Source organism: Vanellus vanellus, assembly GCF_965231255.1.
Source record: "Vanellus vanellus genome assembly, chromosome: 4".
NCBI classification, from domain to species: Eukaryota; Metazoa; Chordata; class Aves; order Charadriiformes; family Charadriidae; genus Vanellus; species Vanellus vanellus.
The window spans coordinates 36921789-36945926 of NC_138909.1; the positions used below are offsets into that span (position 1 = coordinate 36921789).

The window sequence follows — 24138 nt, forward strand, 5'->3', positions numbered from 1 at the left end:
TACGAATGCTGCACTAATTTTTTTTTTTTTTTTGGAACTAAAATAGCGGGTTGTAGGTTGAATTTTCATTGCCGGGCAACTTTGATTTACTACAGAAGCCTGCAAGGACAATCATTCATAGCATCCTCAGAGCAGAGTTAAAGATAAGAAAAAAATTCAAGGTCCAAAGAATGTCACTATTTATCTTCTAATGCTGTCAGAAAACTTTTTGTTTGTTTGCTTGTGTGTTTAAGAAAAACTACCAAAAGTAAAGGAAGCAGCAGCACTTCTACTTGAATCCCTGTTTTGCAGGATGCTCTGGGTCCTCAAATCCTAGTCCTTTAAGTTTCCTATTTTTCCTATTTTCATGACTTGTTTTCAAAATCGTTTACAACTACTTTTTGGCAGAAAACAGGGTTTTTTTGTTTCTGATACCTTTCACAGAAAACGACTCCTTCAAACAGTACATTTTTACGGTTCATTGTCAAAAAACCATGACCAAACTCCGAGGTCTGTTGTGACACAAAAAGGCCCTTTACAGGTAAATAGCAAATGACAGTACCCATCCACTGAAGCTTGCAGTTTCAAGTACACGTGATTCAAATACTGCTTCAAGCAGAGGTCATAACAGGAAACACATAAAGTGGAGAATATTAGGAGAAAGCTAGCTTTCTGGCTGCAAAGCACACTGAAACAGTGCGACGAGGATAAGATCAGCACTGCAGCTATTGCTAGGAAGGAGGGAGAACAGGATCACAGCAGAAAGCAGCCAGATTGGCTCAAAACGCTATGCAATGAATTTATGGATCAGTTAAGAATATTAAAGGGAGTGAAGAGTGATTTTAAATGTTTGTACTCAGGGGTTTTTTTCAGTTAAATCAGACAACCTGATTGCATTTGGAAATATCTCAAGGGCTTTACATAGCCTTTACATTATGCCTACTGACTTGAAACTCGAGTATGGCAGTGTGGACAGTATTGACCTACCTGGCCAAATAGACTCAAAAACTTTTGTTGCACTCTGTGTTTGGACATAACATACACACCTGAAATGAGCTACTATATAACCTATTGTTTTTCTTCTCTCTTCTGTACTCATTATAGTAGTCTCTTTTTCCCTCCTTTGTCATGTCACTTTTTCCAGTGAAAGCTTGGTGAATAATAAAGGTTTCTTACTCTCTGGAGACTGCAGTTACTTGGTTATTTATTGACTGGCTTCTAAGTGCCTGTTGTAATGCAGTTTATAATATTTACAGATATTAAATATTTAATATTAAACAAAAAGTAGAAGAATGGGGTTTTCTGAAGGTCATTAAACTTGGAGGTCAACACTTAAAGAAAATATGACCACAAGGACCAATTCCTGAGGCACTCACCCAGTTGACAAGTTTAGACTAAATGAAAACTAAGGACCCTTGGCTTTGGCTTTCATCGTTTATACTATTCAGATTTTTTTTATTCTTTTAAAAATAAACTTAGAGTTTTCCCACTCTATTAGTTAAGGTAGAAATAAAATTAGGAGGAAAAGCCACATTTATTAATACCAGTTCTACAAATAATCAGTATGTAATGTAAATCTCCCCTGGACTGAATACACTGGTACCATTCATACTTGTAGGGGTCCCAGGATCACATATATCCTGTAAGCTAACTTCTAAGAGAGTTTTAATTACAATCATGCTATTTTCCCACTGAAATGTAAAATATTTGATATTTACTTATGCTCATATAAATAAGAAAATACTACAAACAGAGCCAAAAGAGTATTACTATTTGGTAAAATCTCTCATGCTCGTAGAAGAATTTGATCTCCTTAGCAAAAAGACTTTTATTAAATACACAAACTAAAATTTTGGGATGAAACCCTCCTGTTTACCCTGAAGCTTTGCTAAATTTCCTTTAATCAAAACAACTTAAAATCGAATCTTATTTATATTTTCAATAGATTGAATGGGAGAACAATCTGATTATGGCACTCCTACCTCAGTTCCTTGGGGCCTTTCCATAATTTCAGGCTGGATTGTCTAGCCTGACCCATGAATGCATCTACACTTAGGAAAAATTAGGATTAGATTAGCTTGTCTACTGCTATAAAGGTCTGAATTCTGTTTTCTTTCTTTAAACTGACACTTGTTTCCTAACAAAATCTATCTTCCCTCTTATTTTTTCTTAACTAGAAAGAAGTTTTAATGCAGGATTAGTGCAGGTTAAGCCCATCTCTCCTGAAAAGACTGAAACGCCAGGGCCTTGACCTTACTGCCCTGGGAAGCCTGGCACACAGGTTCTCACAACACTTTCTGAAAATACAACACTGATGCAGCAAAGGAGAGACAAAATTGGAGACCCCAGGGCTCGCCTCTGGAAACACCCTGGTCTCTCTGCTTTCCAGACACCTAGGATGGAGGGCCCCCATACATCACCACAACTGACTCTCAATGGGTAGATCAATAAAAAAAAAAAAAAAAAAAAACAAACAGAAAACGAGTGATTAACACACATTGTGGTGACATGCAAACTGTTATCTTCTGGAAGCAGCAATTCTCCCAGGGCAGACTCTCCTTTGCAAAGTGACACACGATTAATTACGGTACAACTGCTGACACTAGTAAAACAGGGTTTGGAGGCCTTGGGGTGTGTGTGACTCGTTCACAGAAAAATTCAATTTTAGGGTGTTCAAAACGACTTGTAAATGCTGGTCAAACTCAAGGAATAAAAAGTATTTTTTAAATGTCAGGACAAACGTGTTTAAGGATTTTTTTTTTTTCATTTCTAATAGAAGAAATAAATGAAGCACTGGTTTAAAAAAAAAAATTAAAGAACTTCTTATCCCATAGGTTCCATACTTAGAGTGCTCAGTATGGAGCAGAAATGCTCCTCTGCCTGAGGAGACCTCAATCTACATCTTTCATATTTCAGGAGAGTGTTTTAACCACCAGGCTACTGCACGCTCCACTCTTTCCTGTTTTTTTCAGAATCCCACATGTTTTTTAACAAACAGTGAGGGAGCTAGAAGGATGATCTAGCCTGGTGGTTTGATCACTCATCACAGCTTTTTAAAAATAGCTTGAAACAAAAATATTTCATCTATGGTTAAAAAAAAAAAGTCACTTAATTAAAAAAAATCTTTACCTTATTGCCTATTTTTGTTCTGGTAATTGAAACATCAGTAATACAGCATTATCTTTATCTTAAAATACACTGCTGAAAATTTGGCTTGTAGTTCCAAATAGGCACAGAGGAAGCAACAGCTGCGTAATCACAGCAGTAATTACTGCAACAACCATCTTCACCCTTCATTCGCTATTCTGTTCGTAATTATCCAAGAATATTGATTGGTTTTCCAAAATTACTAACACATTTATTTTTTACTCATTCATAATCAAATATATAGGCTGTTATTCAAGATCTAAGAATTCACTAGTCTCACAATACCCTTAGGATACAAAGAAATACTGCTTTCATTTTACTGAGGGTAATTTGAACTATAAAGAGGATAAACGACTTGTTCAAGGTGAACCTCATGAGGCAGTATTTGAATCAAGAATATAGTGCAAGTCAGATCTCTAAATAAGTCTGGTCAATTGTACAGTGGGATTTGTGGGCAGAAAAATGTGAAAGGCACTCCTTTCTGCCCCTCATTAAGATGAACCCATCCCCTGAAGCAGGAAAAAGTAGTTACCATATCTAATTGGCAGGAGGCATAACTACCAATATTCTCTGAATGATTCTCTGAATGAGCAGTAATTCTCATCATTATACAGAACAAAAATAAATAAATCTGTAAGCACCTTGTGACTGAAGCTGGTTTGTCTATAGGTAGCATTCGATAACACAGCCTCTACCTGGAGATACACTTTAGAAGCCTGTCCGAGTGACAAGGTACCACAGCCTCTGAACTTCTCTCTCTCTCCCCTTCACCCCACCCTACCCCCCATTCTCCTTCTTCTGGAAAATCAAAAACTTCAATAAGGTTTTAGAGTATCTCTAAAAGCTATTACAGTTCATGAAGGGTTTTGCAAAACCAAGAAATGTCATGTTGCAACTGGTACACGCCACTCATGTCATCCCAGCTGATGTGCATCCACTCATCATTAAAGTCATTTTGCTAAAAGAGTGAACCCACTGATGCTCAGGGCTTCCCAGGCTGAGGGGACGAGGGAGCTTTCTGTTTAATGTGAGCATCACTGTTGTACATGAGCAGCAAGCTCAAGAGCCAGACAATACCTCCAACTAACAGATGATGCTTCTTTTTCATACCAGTGCACAGGAAAAGGGCAGACGGGTATTTGATATATCTAAATTAACTTTTCCTTGTAAAAAGGTTTCCCTATACTATTCATTACAAGTACCACTCCAAAAGGAGGGGAGACTTAAAACTGCAAGAATGCAAATGGAGATTTGATGCCCACCTGCTGCACTGTTCTCAGGCACGCTTGCTTCATACAGGCTATGGCTGAATAAGATCTCCTCCTCTTGTTCTTCTGTAAAGATAATGACCATAGCTGTGGCTGTTCGAGGTGAGATACCTTGATCTGAAGCCATCACTAGCAGCTGGGTACTGAAGTCCTTGGAAGCCAAGGGCTCCTGAAGAATGATGTCACCTGTCTTTGCATTGATCTGAAACATAGTTTCCACTGTCATCAAACTAAAAACAACAGTTCCATTTGATCCCAGATCCACGTCCTCCGCTCTCACAGTGGCTACCGTCTCATTCACGTGGGTTTCAGCAGGCACAAAGGCCCTGATAGGATTCTGAAAAAAAACGGGATCATTGTCATTGACATCATCAACGTGCACCACAACACTGACAGTGGTGCTTCTTGGCAAATGGGTGCTACAGTCACTTGCCACAGCCCTAAATGTATACTGAGATTTGGTCTCCCGGTCCAGTGCCTTTGTAGTAACTATAGACCCTGTTACACTGTCAATAGCAAATGCTCCAAAGGTGTCATCAATGAGGGAGTACGTAACTTCGCCGTTCAGGCCATCATCTTTGTCAGAAGCAAAGAGGTCCAGGATGGCTGAGCCTTCCTCTACGTCTTCTGTCACGGAGATCTGATACTGGGTCTTTGCAAACAATGGATTGTGGTCATTTTCATCCAAGACCATTAGAGTGAGTTGTGCAGTGGAGCTTCTCGAGGGACTGCCTAGGTCACGGCACTCAATTATAAGAGTGAAATTGCTGACGTCTTCTCTGTCTAAGCTACGAGTGACCAGCAGTTTTCCTGAAGTGTTATTTAGTGTGAAGTATTCGCCAACATTTCCACCTTTCAAACACATAAAAAATAAAATGATCACAAACAATTACTTTTGAAAAAAGAATCCCTTGTGAATACTGCTATGTTAATTGCAATAACATGATCCAATTGCTCGTACAGCTGGTGTGCTCATGTGCCTTTCACATATTTTATTCCTCTTATATGAATTAAAACCTGCATTTAATTTAAATCAGTGGGTGGCAATGACAGTAAATACAGAATATCATATCAATTTACAGAGTGGCTATTTTGCCAGATGCATGTCTCTTTTCCCAAAGCAACACACCTTATAAAATCTCCTGCAACTATGCTGCTGCATAAAGTGACCTCTTCCCAACCTTAGTTACAAATTCCAGAAACCTATAAAGCATTGCTGACAATTGTAATTACTTGCTTCTTGTTCTCTTCTACAAACCTGTCTCTGGGAAGTGAATAGTTGTGCAAGGTCTTGATTTGGGGGGCATGGGGAGGGGGAAGTAAATATGAAGCAGTCGACAGAAAAGTCAGCGTTTTTAGTAACAGTGAATGGCATACATACTTTATAACATGTAGAAAGACCAAAGGTTATTAAATTAAAGATTGTAAAAGATCGTGAAATTAAACCCAAGAAAACATAAAGGAATTCATAACTGTTTCTTCAAAGAAAAATGTGTTGGCTGTTACCACAGTAGCTATCTGCCTACATTTGAGCTATTGCTGAGAGCCACAAACCAAAGTAAGCACAGCAACTTGTATTTGTGCAGAGACATTACAGGAGGCATGAACAGCTGTGGAGCTTACATTGGCATAGTGGACATAGGGAGAGTTTGGCAATATGAAAACCAAGTATGACATTACTAATTGCTGGTGAAAGAAGCTCTCATGAAATAAAATTAAAGAAATAAAATTAAATAAGTACAATTAGATTAATTCGTGTACTTATTTGCAAGGGTATATTTACATTCAGAATTTCCACAACTATAACAAAAAGGACAAAATTATGCCTTCATGATTAATGCCTCCTTCCAGCGTTTGGTAGTTTTTTTTCTTTTCTGTACTATTTCAAATCCAGAAAGCAGACTGAAAGTATGCCTGGAAAGTGCTTATTAATGCTGACAAAGGGGTGAAAGATCTTTTTTTTTTTTTTCCCCCACATGAAAGAAGCATGTGGACAAAATGGAAGCTAGGGAGGCCTTATAAAATCAAGACTAGTCTAAAACTTGGATACTGCTGTTTATATACTTCCTGATTTATACTAACAAAAATGATGGAGTGTAACTTACCAATTATTTTGTATCTTAGAGCTCCGTTATTGCCAGCATCCATATCTACAGCCTGAGTAATGTAAACGACAGAAGGCTGTTGGTTCTCTGGAACATGGATCTCAGAAGCAGGAAGAAGAAATGTGGGAGAGTGATCATTTTCATCCAGCACTGTGCAGATAACTGTCACTGTGCTCGACAGCGACGGGGTTCCACCGTCTCGAACCAAAACTAAGATTAATTAAAAGAATGCAAATTTTATACAGTGGTTGTGGGTGCAACCTTAATAATAGATGTTCCTTAATAATAGCAGAATAGGAGAGTTATTTGTGCTATGCAAAAAGCCCATGCTCTTCCGTACCTGAAAATCTTACCACTTCCATCTAATTCAGATGGCCTGAAGAAAAAGTAACACTGATAGTAGCACCACACCCATTCTCACTTCACATTTTACAGGCACTCATAGATGTTTCACACTGTTACCTTTAATGCTGAAAACCTCCTGGGTTTCCCTGTCCAGTGATGCGGTTGTTAGGAGTTTTCCACTGTCCGAGTTCATCTTGAATTTCTCATAACCAGTTCCTGGTAAGATTTCATATCGAAGCAAGGAATTCAGTCCTTAAAAGCAGAATGGAAGTCTTAGTAAAGCACAGACATTCTCCTCACATTCAGGTCTACAGATTTATCTCTTTCTTCTCTCCCTCCCCAGGAAATGGGTTATGGATGAAATTATTACTTTTAACGCAGTGAGTAACTGTTTCTCCATTAGCATAAATTTTTAAATTTGGATCTTCAAAATCCCTCTCCAGATGCTGCTTTGTGCCTAAGTTTTCCAGCCACTCGGAGTGACCCCAGCAACATTTCTAAGCATTCAGGACATGTCTCTGAACAAGCTGACATATCAACATGGTACAAGAGAGCATTAACTTAGACCGTGGAATCCATGCATTTGTCTTTTGAACTCCCCGAGGTAGTTAATTTCTCAGCAGGATGTCAGGCGAAGTATCTGCTCTGGTTCTCCATTTAACTTCACTCACAGCCAATGCAAGTATCCCTATACAGTACCACACTGAATAGTATACACATTCAGATAATACACCCACTTCTTGGCACGCCCACCAGTTCTAAATATTCATAATATTGAGCAGGCAGGTGCCTAAATCCCATCAGGGCTCACAGGGTAGCCATCTCCTAGTTGTCTTCAACAGAAAAGCCAATTTGGGGGGCCTTCCCACAGCACATCTCAGGCCTTTGAGACTGCCAGGCTCTGAAATGACACTGCTTGGTTTTATAAACTCGTGCAGGATTTCCAGAAGGGAAGGCTAAAGAGTTTCCTCCCCTCCAAGTTTTTTCTGAATGCCAAATCCATTCAGTTCCTAATCAGACCTACCATTTTTATATAGTACAGGGATATTAACCTTCATGTCTTTCTGTAGGAAATAGCCTAGAACTGTACAGGCTTTTAAAAACCTTTCTTTCAAAGCTGACCGCCTGAGTTGAACAAGAAACGTGACTCCACATTCTTACCTATTATGGTTATAAAATAATTTATTTCATATTTCTTCTAGTTTCAACACCCTACTAAGGAAATTATAATGTCATCTACATCGCACTCATTAACTTTAATAAGTTTAATCCTACATTATACTTCAAAGGCTTGTACTATTGTGCTCTTCCCCCCCTCCTCCTCCCAAATTTTTGTAAGTTTCATTCAATCATTCTGTGTTTTTCCAACCAACAATCAGTCCTTTAGTAGGGTAGGGACAGTTGGCGCACCTGGAAAACTACAGCACTCATCATCATACGAAAACTGCTATTCAGAGTCAAACACTTCCTGCCTGTTCTCATCTGCTGCAGTTGAAAACAAGACAATCTGCACTGGAGTTGATGGAGAAACACCAGTGTGAGAGAAGAAACAGAGCCTACAGTTTTTAAAAGCCATGACTTCCTTTGTTTGCCTTTGAATAGCTTTGCTAAATAGCTGACAACACTACTGACATTTGATTAAGAGAATTATTACTGTAAATGCATTTGCTCCTAAACTGAGTCAAGGGAGGGACATACTCATACAATTCACAGCAGAAGGAAAAATATGTTACAGAAATCCTTCCAGATTTTGAGAAGAAAGGAGAAAAATCACAGCAGTAAGGACGTCTTGAAAGTTTAAGGTTACCGACACACACTATCTGATCTGCCCATATTAAATACCATTCAACTACATTTTAAAAGATATCCACAGTTCCGTCTGCATTTATCTATCCTTAATCACCAATGCTACAGATGGAAAAAAAAAACAAACATGACACCGCAGGGCTGATATTAACTATATGTCCTTGGTCTTCTGCAACTGAACTGCTTCAACCCAGTGCCTCCACTGGCAGATTTCACAATGGACATTATTTACAGACAGTGCCTAAAAAAACATGCAGGTGCCATCCAAGTTGACTATTAACACATCGTTGAAATTAAAACTTCTAATCCTTAGAGGACACAGATACATGACAACTTAAGTACATTTATTTGCCACGCACATACTGTCTACTTCCTCATATCCATCTGCTAGGAGTGTACATCTAGCAGTAGGAGAAAGCTGCACACCCTGCCCAAGAGAAGAGTGTCATGACTCTACACAGTCACATACCGTGGCAGAGCAGCTGACACGTTTGCACTTGATCCAGCCTGTTGGTTAATTATTCAGTAGTGCAAGTCACATTTTGGGGGCTGAAATTATGAACTGAAACAAAAAACAAACTATTCTTCCAGTGCGTAATGAGCTGGAAGAGGAGCTAAGTCCCTTCCTTGCCACCTGCTGGTGGCAAGGACCCCTTTCCCTGCAGACCAAATGACAGGGTCTATACATGGAGCCTGAGCTGCAGCCCGGGAAAAGCTTCAGCCCCTTTTCCTGTTCCTCTGCCACAGCGCAGGCAGCCCCTGCACTCCCACAGCTTCTTCAAAGTGGCAGCCATGGCATTACACTGTGGGTATGTCTAATGCCAACACCAGTGAAGCAGCAATGGGAACAAATGTCCCCCCTGCCCCCAAACTAGGCTCAAATCTCATCTTTATAATACTAGTGTTGTTAAAACCATGATAATCCATGAATACGAGCAAGACAAGATGTCTAGTGAATAGCAGTGAGCCCTGTCTCATAACTCTAAAGTCAGACGTCCTTATTAACCTTCTGAGACTTTCCTGCTAAGGCTCCAGCCATAACTACTGAATCACAGAGGCACGCATCGGCTTAAAAGCAGACGGTGACAAATGCTAGTTCAGTTCATTCAGAGCTTCTGCAAAGACATATCTTAAGACAAACGCCTGACCTATCTTAAATATGCTGTGGCTGTCTTTGCTTTCCCATATCCACGTGGATATCCACATGAAAGAAAATCATTACAAGCAAAAATTACCATTACAAGCAAAACTGGAAGCTACCTTAAAGCTTGAGTCAAACACGAAGAAGGTGAGGGCTGCTAGCGCTTCCTCTTCCCTTCATAGGGAATGAAATAGAAAGGTAAATAAAACAAAAGGTTGATGATAGCTGATATTGCCAGTAAAAATGATTCCTCCCTGTGGTCAGTCAGGGAACATGTGCAGTGGAAAAAATAAAAATAAAAATATAAAAATCTGTGGTGGGAGGAAAGTCCTCTACTGAGTCTATGCAAATATCACTGGGATGTGAACAGCAATTTAAAGAGTTAATAAAAATAAAGTAAAAAATGTGATGTAAAAAATAAGGAATACCATGAGAGGAGTCATCTTATTCAAAAATTCTGTTCCAAAAATGTAAGAAGAGTAGCATTATGTTTACATGACTCTTACAGAAATCCTATTTTCTTACATTATAAGCATCACTTCAGTATTTGTTTGGAACAATATTGTTACACGAACATGACATGAGACCAAATCAGGCAAATGTTAAAAAAAAAAAAAAAAAAAAAAAGACCCAACAGAAGGACTGTGGTTACTGAAAAATGTACTTAAAAAAAAAAAAAAAGCAGGAAGGAACCATCAGCCACAACAGTGCTCCAGCCCAAAGTGTCTGCACAGGCAGCCACACACTGTGCCACCCACTACACTTGGAATGCCCTTCCTCTCCACCCTGTCAAGCCACCCCCACTCCCTCCTTCTAACAGCTCCCAAAATTTCCCTTCTTCTGTATTTCCCACAAGATGTGCAATAAATAAATATAAGGGATGGAGAAAGGAGGGAAAGGAATTCAAGCAAATTCCCACTTCTTTTCTCTACTATCTTGCAATTTTTTACTTCAAATATTGCCTTTTTTTTTTTTAATAGTGTGATCCACAAAACAAAGAAAATACTTGGAAGAGCAAGGTACAGAGGTCAACTGTAACACTGCTCAGCTGTCATGAAGATTTTCAGACAGGGCTACCCACCCATTCCTAACTTCTAAATACATACTTATGTCTCTTCTATATAACATGTCTAGTGCGCTCACATCAGCCTTTTGTAATCAATATGTCCCCTACATTAAAATGACAAATCTTACCGAATACAGAAAATTATTTTGATAACAAGCTCTTTTGTTGCATCTATTTTTTTTTTTTTGATAGCATGACCTTAAAGAGTTCTAAAGATGTGCAGAAAGCACACCCAAAGTAAAAAGGAAGTCATTCATGGAGTTGAGACAAACTTTGGGCCAAATGCAGCAGTATCGTAATATTTAATTCCCTTTCCAGATTTTATCTCTACTGCAGACCCCTGACTCTGTGTAACTGCTTCATGTTACACAAACTGTAATGCAGTGTGCGTGGTATTTCTCAAGATAAGATTCTCTCTAGCACACAGACCACCTGTAATATCATATGCATTTCAGAGGAGCAGGTACTTGAAGAACTGGAGGGAATTTTTTGTTGCTTAGCAAAGACTCTCTCACGTTTAGTCCTTACTTGCGATTCAAAGAGCATATGAACCACCCCTTCTCACTCATCCGTTCTGCGTACGTTTGAAAAGCAATGCATTAACATTCTTATGTATGTAAAGTCATCCAGAGCAGATTCCACCATCCCTTCACAGCTCAAGTAGCTGGAAAATCTTGGATGACAGTGCCCCTCTCTGGTCAGAAAAGAGTAGTGCATATTTGCCGGTTCTGTTACAAAACCTGGACCCTTGTCTAGTGAACTGTTTTAAACTATTGAAAACGCCCCGATTGAGAGCAACAAAACGTTCAAAGTAACTTTAACTGAGTCGAACATTGTTTTCTGATTTATAACCAGAGAACATTACTTATAATTTTACATATTTTCACATGAAAGCTACAGTACGTTGAGCTACTCTGCGTCATGCAAGCACACATTTTACACTTAATATACCAGTCAGAGCTGAAGCTACCCCAGTGTGCAAGTCAGAATACCTCCAAGCATTGAATAAAGGTTGAGGGTCTGAACCAAAAGCCATGTCATACATGACCTTGGGAAAAGCACAACGGCTGTACAAGCAACCACAGCAGCCAGCAAGATTTGATCAGTCTATTATGGTCCACAATGAAATTAATAGCAAAAGGACAGAAATTACCTGCATCTCTGTCCACAGCTTCCACCTTTATGACAAACTCCCCTGGATCTTGGTTTTCACGAACTGAAGTCTCATAAAGTTGCTTCAGAAATAGCGGGGTCTCATCATTCACATCAAGAACAATGATGGTTAGAACCTGCGTGGCAGAGAGAGCTGGGCTGCCGTCATCAAGAGCCATGACTGTCAAACTGTAGCACTCCTGAATCTCACGGTCCAGAAGCTGGGCTGTAGTTAAGAGTCCTATTATAAAGAAAAACTATTAAAAAAAGTATTCTGGTCCAGGTTAGGATACAGTTGTTCCAGCACTCACAGCTTTAACATAGCATCACTGTGCAGGCTGTGCCACTGCTGCAAGGCTTCCAAATTTGGAGTCAATCATTACCCGTGATTCCCTTTAAAATGCTAATTGGCCCAGAAATACCCATTTTGACATCAAGGGAAACTGAGATTCACGGAATATTCAAGTGAAGTTCAGAGATTCTTTTTTATTTAACTTTGGGCTTAACTTTTTAACTTTATTTAACTTAAATATTTGTCTTCTTTTGCACAGAAGTTATGCAGTGAGGAGCTCTACAAATCAGTGTCAGCTGTATCATGTAATAGATTCAAAATCAGAATAAGAACCAGAAAATATTGCAACTATTAGGGTGAGATTTGCATTTGTGTGCAGATGGTATAACAGTTACAGAATTCATTCAGGAACCAGAGAATTTCAGAGGGCTGAAGAATGAAATTCACCAGCCCTTTGAGCCTCCGCTGAACATGTTCCACCCACAGTGTAATGCACATTCCTTGATCTTGACTTTGCCATTCCTCAGGTGTACATATAGCAACATATGTGTATGCACATGCTTTAAGTATGCATCATGCAAAAATCAGAATGATTTCACTGCACACACTTTCTTCCCGCGTTCCTCAATGTGCTATTGGAAGGCACTCCAGCACATCTACACAACACAGTAAAAGCGTCATGTAGAAGTTTTTAAGCTGAGTCTCACTGAGCTTTGCCTACTGCACATAGTACTGCCACGCTCGCTCGTGTCAGGCTCTGCCCAAGGTAATCACCCCTGAGGACGATAAGTCACCTGGGTAGAGTACCACAGTAATGTGACATTTCAGTATTGCATTCTATGGACTCCTGAATATTACTGTCAAGAAGCACAGTACGAGAAACTCCAGAGAACAGAAGCAACAGTACCTGTGACTTTATCCAATACAAATGCTTTGTTTTCATTTCCTGAAAGAATGTGATATGTAACTTGTCCATTTCTTCCCTCATCAGGATCCTTTGCAATTATGCGGTGCACAAGGAAGCCCACCTCCACATCCTCCATGACATAGGAAAGAGCCGAAGACGTAAAACTGGGACTGTTGTCATTGATATCTAAAATAACAATTTTCGCAGCCAGGGAATCAAGCCTGCGATCAGTCAGATTTATTGCCTGGTCTGCCGCAGACACTGTAAGGATCACAGAGCGAGTAATCTCCCTGTCTAGTGGAAAAGCTGTGGTCAAGGTGCCATACGACGGGTGAATAACAAATGGATTTTCACCCATGTTACCCATTCCTAGGGAATACTGTACTTTGCTGTTCAGAAAACTGCCATCTCCATCTTTTGCATTGAATGTATAAACCAGAGTGCCAACAGGTACATTTTCCTCTATGCCAATCACTACAAAGTCATCTTGAAAGTACGGAGAATGATCATTCTGATCTTCTACATTGATACTCAGGAAGACAGTGTTATTCTGTGGAGGATTATTATTATAATCCTTTATAATAACTTGCAAAAGGAAGTGCGAAGCTGTTTCATAGTCTAGTTCCTTGGAAAGAAAAAGGGCTCCTGTCAAGCTATCTATTTCAAAATGAAGATCATCATCATCTTTAGCGATACTGAAATGCAGTTTCCTGTTAGTTGTTAGATGATTACCAGGCCACTTCAGAGAATTCAACACTTGTGCAGGTTTACAATTTTCAGGTATGACAAAGTGCTTGAAATCTTGAGAGAAGACAGAGCTCCCACTGGGAAGTGGGATTACCTGCAACAAAAGCACAGACTGCAATATTTTGCCATTGTTATTATGAACAGTGTAATGAAAATGGTTTCCCTTAAGTGAGAGTTTAATCATTTATTATTTGTGACTATGTTTATCCTAAGTATGCCTCAAAGCCAGAAAACAAACTCAACATACTCTGTAAGAGCTCAAATAGAGTTACGGAATGACTGTCCAAGGACTATCTTTCATTCCCATGTTAAAAAAAGGGACAAGACAGTCTCTCACCCTCTGAATCACAGGGGTCCAGAGACAGACACTTTGAATGCTGCTATCTCTGCGCCTACTCTGAAGCACTTCCAACTGTCTTTCTGCATAGGACAGCATCACAGGGACAGATGAGACAAAGAAAGCACTGTACGTTATGCAGTTTCCCAAACGCAGATAGCCGCTTTTTTTTTTTTTTGGGGGATTATTTATGTCATTACAGGGTTTCATTCATTAGGGATTGCTGCAGTGTTCCAAGTCAATGCTTTAAAATGAAAGAATCTCTTTAACTGTGGGAACTGCATTTGCCTTGTCTTGACTGAAGCATTTTTTTCTAAGCTCCCAAAATTAACCATCTTTTGGGTGACATGAAAATAGCAGTCTCAGTGACATTCAGCCTCTGATAAAGGAGCGCACAGGCAGCATGGACAAAGCAGCCCCACTGCGGCTCGATGAACAGCAGGTGGCTGGCTGTGGAAACAGCACACGCTGGATTTCACACTCCCATGCAGAGCAGCCCTGTATAAACCAGCACAAAGGAAGAAGCTATCCTTATATTGGGTTATAAAGACAGAATTTAGAAAAGACAGTAACATAGTGGAGAAAAGAATTATCCATTCCCTCCCCCACTTTCAGTCTCTCTTGATATATGCTTTCCACAGTGCCTACCTGGGTATTTCCCTTCTCTTTTCCTTCTACTAAAGCACAAGCATGATCTATTTGCAAGACAACTCAGAATGCTGTTGTGTATTCTCAGCAAATCAAAATGAGTCTGTTCTCTCATTTCCTCCCTCAACAGAAAAATGGCTGAAGAAAGTTACCATGAGACAAAGTGCTTATAATTTTGAACTTCTTCCTTTCTTCAGCTTATTTCCCTAGATTCTCCCAAAATCATTTTTTCAAAGAACCTAAGTATCTAACAAAACTGTTCTATATGTACAATGTAAACAAGTACCTGGATGCAAACAGCAACATGTCCTTGAAGTGAAGGCATCCCCTGGTCCCTGGCTGTGACCATCATTCTGTAGTCTGGTCTCTCAGCATGTGACAGAGACCGGGTTGTTCTTAACTCCCCGGTGACAGCATCAATCTGGAAGTATCCTATATCCTCTTCTATGGGGGAAAAAATGGATATGAGTTATTGCAGATCACTTCAGCTTGCCTCCATAGCACTGAACATTGTAATCAGAAGTAGAAAGAACACGACCCAGAGGAAAGGGAACCTGCTACACTCATTTGGATCTCTCTGGCTCATTTGATTCACTTCTTCCTTCATTGAGTACATAGTTATTATAAACCACTTACTCTGGATTTAGAAAGCTACAGAGAGAAACTCTACAGAGTACTAAAGCAACTGCTCAGTTTTGTACCAACATTACTCACGCCAATGGTGTGTGCATCTCAGGAGAGCAGCAGACACCCCAGGACTGGTACTCCTACTTCCAACACGAGCTGGCAGGCAGGGCCAGAGAAAGAATTAAGTCTTAGTCTCTGAACTAACATGAAGGGTCAAGTAAGCCATGCTGAATACACAGCTGGCTCATGTCCCTCTCAGACTATGGGTCAGCAAAGAGCCCTATCTACCCCTAAGACACCGCAGCTGCAGTGACGCCGCCTGCTTGCCTGTGCTCTGAACCAGGACCTAGCTGGGGATAGCTAAAATCTTACAGTAAATTGTTGCAGAGCAACATGTGAATATTGGAAATTACACATACATCCTTCATCAAGGACTGGCCGCATGATAATAATGAGCAACTTCTAATTAAAATTACTACTTGCAGCTACGTCATATTACATTTATTCTGGAGTTGCAAAGAAAAATCCTACCACAGAAGAGTAAATAGCTCTTTGTGACTGAGAATCATAGAAACATTTAGGTTGGAAAAGACCCTTAAAATCATCAAGTCCAACCGTAAACCTAACACTGCCAAGTCCACCACTAAACCATGTCCCTAAGTGTCACATCTACCCGTCTTTTAAATACCTCCAGGGATGGGACTCAACCACTTCCCTGGGCAGACTGTTCCAATGTTTGATAACTCTTTCAGCAAAGAATTTTTTCCTAATATCCAATCTAAACGTCCCCTGGTGCAACTTGAGGATGTTTCCTCTTGTCCTGTCTCTTGTTACCTGGGAGAAGAGACCAACACCCACCTCCCCCATTTTCAAGGAATGCAATACAAATTCCTCTCCAATTTTTAGTAAAATAGGAAAGTATCTATTACTTGGTATACCTTAACAGAAACTGAAAAAATCAAATTTGTCATAACTATTTCTCTCTTAAAATACTATGCAAACAACTTTTTGCTATGTGAATTTTAATAAGGTGTGCAAGTGGGTTAAACAAAGTCAGGCAGCATAACAGCTGCTATTCTAATAAGCAACTGTGGTAAAAAGAAATTTAGTGCAGATGTAGTACACAAAACTCCCATAAAGAACTATATTTCCATAGGCATCTAAATAAGCATGAAGCTGTTTATGTTCTCCAAATCTGCACATGCAAATTAGTTAGCTACACTTATAGATGTTCATTTTTGTACCCAATCCCCTCACCTGCAACTGCAAAATATTTGCACCTGCAGAATTTCAAAAAACACTGAGCAAGATAGTTAGAAAACAGGGTTTTCACAATCAACAAATAGGAGTTTTTTCCAATATTGTTCAGCTGGTTTTGACTGACTGGGTTTCTAATGCTCCATGAGTCCCTTCTGGGTTGGCTCTTGCAGTCTGAAACATAATGAGGAAATTGCCAACAAAAGGAAACAGTATGTAGAGACAACTATATTGAATGAGACAGTCCTGCATTCTGCATTTTTCATGATAGTTTCAAAATATTAATGCTGCTATATTACTGTTTTCATAAATAGCTTTTGGTTACTTTCCTGGTTTAGGTCCCAACAGTATGTCTACATGCATAGGTATTCTATTTTGTTCCATATAACGTTTCACGACACAAAATCCCAGCTAAGCAAAAGGCAGAGGATATAAAAACCAGAACACATAACGTGAATTGCACGCATATATTTTTAACATTTTGCTAAAACTGACATTTAAAATAACTGATAGGGAGAACTAACAAGAAAAAGAAAACAGTAAACTGAAGTGCATGAAAACTATTCCCTTCATTTTCTACCAAAATGGAGCTACAGTCACCAAACTGAACCAAAAATAAAAAAGTTTTTAAAAAAATAATCTAGGAACATAAACATTGCAAGTACATAATTGCAATCTGAGCTTGAATCTGAGGATTCACCCTTGCTCCAGCAGTGATGAGGATAGTCAGTACCTCTTAGCATAAAGACCAATACTTGGTTTTCTGTTTCAAGTAACAGAACATAGATAGCTAAGCTCAACTCAAATAGGTTCTGAAGGGTTGAAGCTTATTTGATAGAAGAAAGGAATGTTCAAAATTTACATTTTTTAGTAAAATAAAAGAGAGCTGGTCAGAAAAGAAATTACCAATAGCATTATCCACTAAAATCCTAGTATTGCATGAAGCAGTCAGTTTTGTGCATATTTTGGTGGCAATAAAAGAAACAGAAAAGTCTAATAATGTTGGAAAGAGATATTGTACAAAACCAGAACCCTTTGGGACTTCCCTTTTGAAAATGTTTCTCATTTTCATCTTTTTTATCTAGCACTGCACTATAAAGACAGTCAAAACAAACATCTTATTTCTATTTTTCTGGTATCAGTCTATTTCTTAATTTATTCATGGGCAATTTCAAAGTGTAGCTATTTGATTCCACATCAGAAAAAACTTCAAGGAAAAAACACCCCTATGAAATGGATTTCCCTTTATCTACAGACAGACTAATCAAACTTTTATACCACATTTCGTATCCAAAGCAATATCTTTAATTTCTGAATTTCAAAAGCTTACCTAAAGACAGATCTTGCTTTTCAACCGATTTAATAGATGACATGTACTAAGAGAAGAGATAGACCACTTTTGAATACTTTTATCCAAGATTACCAAGGCCAAGTGCATGTGAGTGGTAGCTTGCTCACTTTCTAAATACACTCCAAGTCTTCCTCCTCATTCTCTTGAAGTTCAAAGTGAGGAATAAGGGAAAAGGTGGTTTTAAGTTTTACACTCAAAGAGCGTGTCAGTCATTGCTCTAAAAGCTCCCTGCAGTTCCAGAAACATTTGCTCAGCTTTCATCTCTGTTAGTCACCTGAATTAGGCAACTGCTGCTTATACATACACCCCAAAGATATCCCTATTTGTATGAAGAGAAGAGGAAGAAAATATAGGAGAAATGGATACGAAGAAAGGACATTGAGAAGAGCAGATGAAGCACGGAACGGAAAAAAATCAAATTTCCCGATACCTAGACTCTAATGGCCCCAGTCTCTTCTTGTGCTTGCAACTCTACTCTAACCTGTCAATAAACAGGTACAATTTTTCACTTAAATTTTCCACCTCTGCATTTTCCAACCTGTTGACCAGGCTTTCATTTACATGAGGTTCTCCAAAGCCCAGGCACTTTCTCAACTCTGTGCTCTCAAACATTATCACAGACACTGAAGTTTTGGATAAAAAGAATGGCCTGAGAAACCCCAGGCAATGTAAGGCTGTGAACTTTGGCAGAACATTCAAGCCTTCCAGGGACTAGCATTCAGGCAAAACAGCCCAGAAAGCGGAGAGAAAGTAACACTAGAGTTTTCTCAGATATTTGTGACCTCAGTACACAGTGATAGCTAATTATTTTTACCTAATTTCCTGAAGAACTGTATATTTCCTAGGTTTTAAAAGACTCAGTGCTTCAGCCATCTCATTCTCCTTCGCAATGAAAGAAAAGTTGCTTCTCTTTACAGAAAAGACGAAGGCAATGCCATGGCTCCTAAATAACCTGAACATGGGGGGGCTGCTGCAGAAACATAGCCCTCTGCAAGTATAGGAATGCTCACTGCAGGCCGCCTGTAAATCACCCTGGAGAACAAGTACTTGTCCACAGACGTACGTACAACACTTGCCAATTTGTGTGTTAGCAGTGTAAACTAGGCTTCTCCTAGCACTCTGGCGATCAAGTGCTAATGCATCTGCAGAATTGGTCCAAATATAACTGTAAAAGCCTCTACTTTGCCAGTGGTGGTCTTAACACAGAAAGCAATAGTTTATGAAGCACTATAAATACAGACTAATTTTTGTTATAAATGCTATACTATAACCTACTGACAGTCATAAAAAGGGCCAGGAAAATCACTTTGCAATTGACAGCGTCACTAAGGAGTAGCACACACACCTGGGATTTACCTCCCTCTGAATTAGGTTACCCTTTCAGTGGCAATACAGAAGTGGAGGTATGGCCATATGATCATGCATTTCAATACACATGAATGTTTAAGGATGATTTGGTTTGATTTTCTGGAAAGAGGGTGGGGCATTTTGAAAGAAATGCTCCTTCTCTGAAGGCTGAAATTCATCTGTTGTGTAAACCACATAGTTCTGTTACAGGTTTTTTTCTTAAGTAATTTGTTGCCATTTGTCCTTAGTCCTCCTGCATAGCTTAATCTATTGCTGCTATCTTGGCATTTCTTTAAGGTCTCAAGAATATTAATAATTACCCAGTGACTCTCACAAGCTTAACATTTGTCACTGACACTCATAGCTCTTAATCCTGTCACAGTCCCTCAACTGTTGAAAAGAGCACTGGTCTGCATGCAGTCCTCCAATTAACCTGATGTCTTTGTGTTTAACAAATATGGCTGTAAATCAGATCATATTTCTTCATATTTTAGTACTGAACAATGTCCCAGAACTAGAAAATACTACTTTAAATATAAACCAGGAAAGAACATCACCATGAAACTGAAGACCAGATGTTAAAGGCTCTGAGCCAACTAACAACAACAACAAAAATTAGTATCAGAAAAGCTCAGCTGTTTCTGGATTTGTTTATCGGAAAAATATCTAGTTCCAAGGCTGGGACGGCTCTTTTAGTGGTTTTTTTTGCTGCTGTTTTTATCCTTTTGTTCTTTCTAGAGACAGCATTTACAAGACCAGTCATATTTTGTGTTGCTAGTCATTTTTATAATTTGAACTCTTACTTACTCCCCTCTGGGGCTCTACAGTGAAGCCAGTAAGAAAATCCAATGTGCTGTTTGAAGGAAGGGGATATAGTTAGATATACAGACAGGCAGAGACCCCTGAAGAACACTTCCCGTGTTGCCTGGCCATCACCTTTCAAACAAAGGGTTGGATACTACTCATTCAATTTTTCTTAAGGGGGATCATATTGTGCAAAATATTATTTTTTACAATGCAGAAGTCTATGATTCTCTCTGATTCCCACTGGAAGAGTCAGTCACTTGTATCCAAATTAAAGCAATAATAGCATGGCCATAAACTGACCTTACAGTCTTTTATTATCTACATATATTTCAACTGTAAAATTTTCAATAGAGTTGTTAAATATCTCATTTTTTTAAGCCTCTCTTGGTGGAAGAGAGCAGAGTTAGTTCTCTGGCTCTTGAGGATTTGGATCTTGAAGTCCTTCCATTACTCCACAGAAGTCAAAAGGGTACACAGAGACACAGTACAACATAATCCACGGGAATCTTTTGGTAATTTCACCCTTGGCAAGAGGAGGCTACAGATTCCCTTAGTCTTTAAGAGTGAGGAGTAATGTAACTTTGCGGTATTCTGTCCTTTACTGTGCAGTGACAAGTAATTGTTATGAGATTAAACCAACTGAGCCCACATTTGAGCTCTGCCTACACAGAAAAGAACACCTGAAGAAATGCACTGAGTGGATGGAAATACTGGAAATATTTTCTTGCACTGATGAAACAGTATGGTCTATGTGCAAATTACCATAGACTACAAATACCCAGCTTAAAAGGTATTGATTACATTAAGCTGGCAGACTGCAACAGGTACCAAAATAAAACAAAAAGTTCTGTTCTTGACACCTCTTGCTGCTTTGAACCAATAGTGAAGCAAAGCAGGAAGAACAGATATATTTTCCTCACTGGTTACGGACAAGAGTTCTCTCTTGTATAAAAGTGTAGCAAGTGGTATGCAGCAAAAGCAGAGATCACATCTATGTCTCTTGGCAGTATTAGTGCCCTAGTCACGCTCATGTTCTAATTTAGGATTGCTCTGTTATTGATTTCACTGCAAACAAAACTGGATCCTATAGCTTACCTCAGAAGTGAATTGCTACGTGTAGGAATTACAGGGAAAACTAAAGAGAAGTGTTTTTAAGTGGCCACACTATATCAGGCTAACACAGTGCTGAACAAAGGGTGAAACATGAACTAAAAACCACAAGCCTCATTGTTTGCCCAGATTATCTGCTGATCCTTCTGATGCCTGTCTCAGACTGCCATGAACCGTTCTTTAAGCTGGAAAATTTTCAATTGGTCATGGGAAAAGGGAGATCATCTTTCCTTTAAGATGTTAAACAACTGACTGAAACACTAAACTGTACAGTACAAGATCATGGTCCTAATCTTTTCTGAGTGCTGTTTGAACGCTCTCTGGCTGGCCACACAAGCAATCAAACCCCTGGGAAGATGAGGCAGAGGGGGAAGGGAGAAAAGGTAGCTGCTTGCACCTCCACAGATACTTCATAAGACATATGACAGTCCTGATTCCTATTTACACAGGCATCTTTATTCTAACAGATAAAATAGACATAAAATCCTGTATGTACACACAGCACCTCTAAAACTCTAATTATTTCTATGTATCTTTTCTTATGAATAACGCTTTAAATTCTTACCTGATTCTATTGAATATAATACAACGCCGTTGTTTCCAGAATCAAAGTCTTTTGCAAAGACAGTGGTAATAAGTGTTCCTGACGGCTGCCCTTCCAAAACCTGTCATCAAGCAGTTTATAAATAATTTGCAAGTATATATGGATAACAGCAAGTCTTAAAATAAATTCCTTGCCATAACACAAGAGTTTAACTGTTGCTCTGTTTTCCATTTCAGCAATATTTACAGTCAGTGCAAAAAGCCTTTCGGGAAATGGTTAAATACTACAGTTCCAGCAATCCTCTGTTACAGTCTGCATATATTGCTAATTTTAAAATCTTTAGCACAGCAGACTCAGAGGTCAGAAATTAAGAGATTCTACTGCATACCTAAACAAAATTATACATATATATCCTTTACATCTAACAGTATACAAGGCAGAGAAGTGTAATCATTTGATAAATCTTGACATTCCCAAATATACCCGAGCCTCAATTAAGAATGGGTTACGTTTCTGTTTCAGGGCCGTACTGTCACTGTTTCACAGCCAGGGGGTTTGGGGTCCTGCCGCAGGGTGGTGCTCTGAGCCAGGCAGCGCATCCCACCCGCAGCACCCACCTTGAGGTGCAGCTCCTGCCCGGGCATCACCTGGGGGAAGAGGGGCTTGTTGTCGTTTAGGTCCCTCACTGAGATGTACACGGCTGCTGTGGCGTTAAGCTGCGGTGACCCGTGGTCGGTCACTAGCACAGTCAGCTGGTGGTGAGCTTGTTTTTCACGGTCTAGTGCAACCCAGTTTATGATTTCACCTGCCAGACAAAGAAAATGAAGGAGAAAGGGAGTCTGGTATTTACTGTACGGTAGCACTCATCTTACTACATGCAATTACACATTTAACGTGAAAAAGTGATACATGTCTTCTGAGACACCTTACTGCTCACATGAAAACCTGAGCTTTCCAAGCTCCATTCCATAGAAACGTTCTGTCAATCACAGTTTGCACTTGTAGTTTAGTACCATATTACGTCCTTCACTGTACAGTAGATGCCCCGGAGCAAAGGTATAAAACAGCATGAACCAAGGCACTGACCTTCCAAAGAAATCCATCTGGCCTTTTCTTCACCGCACTTCAGGACAGATAATATATGAGCACAGGGGTTTAACTGCTAACAAATGGCCTTTATTATGCCCCTGGGTTAGGAAATTCTCAACACAATGTCTGTACATTAATCAGAAACCATTATGTCTCCTATACATTCTAGTTAAGCCAGTGAATAAATCTGACCCAATCTTCTCTCCATTTGCTCAACCATACTCAGCATAGCTGCAGATTTGCGGTTGACCAAAGCCCTTCACACAGATAACCACATATTATTTTCAGATCTTCTCGGTTAACTCCTAGTACTAAGTTGGTCTGTAAACTTCCATAACTGTACTCAACAGGAACCTGCTTTGAAATGACAATTTTATTTTGAGATTCACGCAGAGAAATTCTAGGAGACCCTATTCACTCCCCATGAGGACAGGGCATCTGGGAACAGGGATTTTAAACAGCAGATCTTTGCTCACTATGTATCATTTTGCTAAACCAGATTATTTACAGTGCCTGTGCTCCTCAGAGGATTCCTTTCCTCTGGGTTCTCCATGCTATGGTCTGTGGTGTTATACTGTGTGGACATAGCGCCTATTACTTAAGGCATTTTCACTCTGTGCCATGAAAAATTTCTCTCAGCCAACTTGATTTCTGTGGTGCCATGTACAATATCAACCCAGTTTTGATGTAACTTACTGAAGTTTTCACAAACAATTTAAATCACTGTAACTGTCAAATGTCATAGTTACCTTTTCAACTGTACTTGATCACAGTCAATTAAGTTCCTCATATGAACTACTGAAGCTGTAACTTAAAACCACTTCTTTTTGTTACAGTGAAACACTGAAACTTACGACCAAGTGTCCAGAATGAAGTCATGAAAAAAATCAAACCCTAAGGGTTAGTTCGCTCTTCACGAACACGTATTAGATTTATTTCATTCCCTGAATTGTGAAGCTCTGAGTTAGAATATTCACATATCAACCCAAGAGATTCACAGCAGTTCCTGAAAGCTTTACACTTTACTTCCATTCCCTTAGGGAAGGCTGCTTTCCAAAAGCAATAT

General features: G+C 39.4%; 1 protein-coding gene across 1 annotated transcript in view; it reads right to left on the minus strand.

The window, feature by feature from the left end:
• Positions 1–24138, minus strand: part of DCHS2 (dachsous cadherin-related 2) — a gene marked incomplete at both ends in the record, with an annotated part of 121761 nt that overhangs the window by 19222 nt on the left and 78401 nt on the right. Inside the window, 8 exons of the mRNA XM_082482587.1 lie at positions 4389–5246; positions 6500–6709; positions 6962–7096; positions 12011–12250; positions 13209–14049; positions 15227–15384; positions 22005–22104; positions 22601–22788. Coding sequence (XP_082338713.1) covers positions 4389–5246; positions 6500–6709; positions 6962–7096; positions 12011–12250; positions 13209–14049; positions 15227–15384; positions 22005–22104; positions 22601–22788 — 2730 coding nt within the window. The remainder of the gene's footprint in view (positions 1–4388; positions 5247–6499; positions 6710–6961; positions 7097–12010; positions 12251–13208; positions 14050–15226; positions 15385–22004; positions 22105–22600; positions 22789–24138) is intronic.